This window comes from Triticum aestivum, unplaced genomic scaffold, assembly GCF_018294505.1.
Source record: "Triticum aestivum cultivar Chinese Spring unplaced genomic scaffold, IWGSC CS RefSeq v2.1 scaffold69951, whole genome shotgun sequence".
In the NCBI taxonomy this organism is placed as follows: domain Eukaryota; kingdom Viridiplantae; phylum Streptophyta; class Magnoliopsida; order Poales; family Poaceae; genus Triticum; species Triticum aestivum.
Genome location: NW_025231841.1, coordinates 2,675 through 5,042, shown reverse-complemented (window position 1 = coordinate 5,042; position 2,368 = coordinate 2,675). Strand labels below are relative to the sequence as shown.

General features: G+C 43.3%; 1 protein-coding gene across 1 annotated transcript; it reads left to right on the top strand.

The window, feature by feature from the left end:
* Positions 1-1,204: 1,204 nt before the first annotated feature.
* Positions 1,205-2,361, top strand: LOC123175855 (indole-2-monooxygenase-like; the record flags this gene model as incomplete). The annotated part of the gene is made up of 2 exons (XM_044590359.1): positions 1,205-1,633; positions 1,709-2,361. Coding segments are annotated over 2 exons (1,053 nt in total), but the record flags the coding sequence as incomplete, so codon positions are not given.
* Between the last annotated feature and the right edge of the window lie 7 nt (positions 2,362-2,368).

Genomic DNA, 2,368 nt, shown 5'->3' with positions numbered 1-2,368 from the left:
ACAAGGCGACGTAGTGCAGGTCCGTCGGACAAAAATATATTATCATATTTAATTAATATTTAATAATTTGAAAGAAAAGCTAACCATAGATCATGAGGGTAAATAATATAGCTTGTGCGTCATTAAGAAATCTCGAAACAGAAAGGTGTGACAGCTCCCGGTGCCTAGGCACCGTCTATAAAAAAGGGCAACCTGGTGCATGTAGCTCCCGCTTGCGCAGGGTCCAGGGAAGGGTCCGACCACTTTGGGTCTATAGTACGCAGCCTTTCCCTACATTTCTGTAAGAGGCTGTTTCCAGGACTTGAACCCATGACCTCATGGTCACAAGGCAGCAGCTTTACCACTGCGCCAAGGCTCCCCTTCTCACGTCCTTGGTGACGCCCAGCACGGCCATCGTCCCGCGCTTCCACTTTCGTGGAAACTCAGAGGCAACAGTCGGGCCTAGGCACCGTCTATGAATAGTAAAATCAAAAAAAATCTGAAACTTTGTAACATCAAAGATGATCAAACTTTGTAGGTTCTTGCAAGTTTTCATGCCAAAATATTATGTAGAGAAAGGTGTATGAACGAGTTTCAGATTTCAGTGCTAAAAATGCTCAAAACTTCAAGCACTGAGATCTTTTTCGTGTGTAGAGCTCCTCGAATGGTTTTTTGGTATGAAAACTTGCAAGCGCCTACATAGTTTGACCAGCTTTGATTCTACAAAGTTTTAGATTTTTTCCTATTTGTTTTGATTTTAATGTTCATAGAGGGTGCCTAGGCACCCGGGAGCTGGAAAACCACTCTCGTCTCGAAACCAACTCAATCCAATTGGCACACTGAGGTCCTAGCAATTGCGAGAGGAAAGGTCATGGCTTGAAAATCCATCAGACATAGGAACATGGAAACGCTCATACTACTCAACACCAGCAACAATCAAGAAAAGAGAGGTCAGGGCTTAGACGGTCTCCAGTTAACTGATGAATAGACAACATCCACTATTTAGGATATTCCACATTTCTAAAAAAAATTGGGAGCTTGATTTTTTCTAGTTAATATGTCAGTTACCATCAGATAGGACGTCCCTTTTTATTCAATGATTTCCTACTGTCGAGCCTTGTTGGTAATTTTCTTAGCATTTTCACAAACTTACCATGTCAGAAACAAAATAAAGAAAATTCACTTTCATTGTGCCCTCTGCTAACAATTGTGCATGCCATCATAGGTGAGCTTGGTGGTGGCCAAGATTCACGAGGCCGCCGCAGTCGGTGGTGTGGTGGACATGAGTGAGCTGCTCAAGACATTCACATATGACATGGCATGTCGCATCGTGTCCGGAGAATTCTTCCTAAAAGAAGGACAGAGCAAGTTGTTCCAAGACCTCACCAATGATACGTCACTGCTGCTAGGAGGGTTCAAGGTGGAGGAGTACTTCCCAACATTGTCTAGGGTAGGACTGCTTAAAAGGACAGTTCGTGCAAAGGCTGAGAGACTAAGGCATAGATGGGCCGATCTGCTGGACAAGGTGATCGATTATCATGAGAACGAGGACAAGTCAGTGTTAGATAACCAGGGTAGTAATTTCGTCGATATTCTCTTGTCTGTTCAGCTCGAGTATGGTCTCACAAGAGAGCAGATGAAAGCTCTCCTAACCGTAAGTAAATATAATACCTTCCAGATTATTACAAATAAAAAACATTATAGTGTACTAATTAATTGATATCTACAGGATGTATTTTTCGGTTTAACTGACACATCATCTAACACCCTCGAATTCACAATGGCTGAGCTCATGAGGAGGCCCCGCCTGATTGGGAAGCTACAAGACGAGGTAAGGAGTATCGAACCCCAGGGACAGGAAATTGTTAATGAAGCCGACATTAGCAGTATGACATACCTAAGAGCAGTCCTAAAGGAGTCATTCCGATTTCATCCTGTTGCACCTTTACTTGCTCCACACCTTGCCATGGCTGACTGCAGCATCGATGGGTACATGATTCCTGCTGGGACGCATGTCTTTGTCAATGTATGGGCCATTGGTAGAGACTCTAGCTCATGGGAGGAAAGTGAAGAATTCATACCTGAAAGATTTACAGAGGAAGGCCGTGATGTGCATGTCAACTTTGTAGGGAGTAATTTTAAACTCTTGCCGTTCGGGGCAGGACGCAGGATATGCCCTGGTATAAACCTTGGAATCATGACTGTTGAGCTTATGTTGGCAAACTTGATGTACCATTTCAACTGGGAACTGCCAATAGGGGTTGAGAGGAAAGACATTGATATGACAGAGGTGTTTGGACTAACTGTGCGCCTGAAGGAGAAATTACTGTTAGTTCCAAAATCATGCATGTAACGAAATAAAATCTTCTAAGTAAATTTATGTTACCGG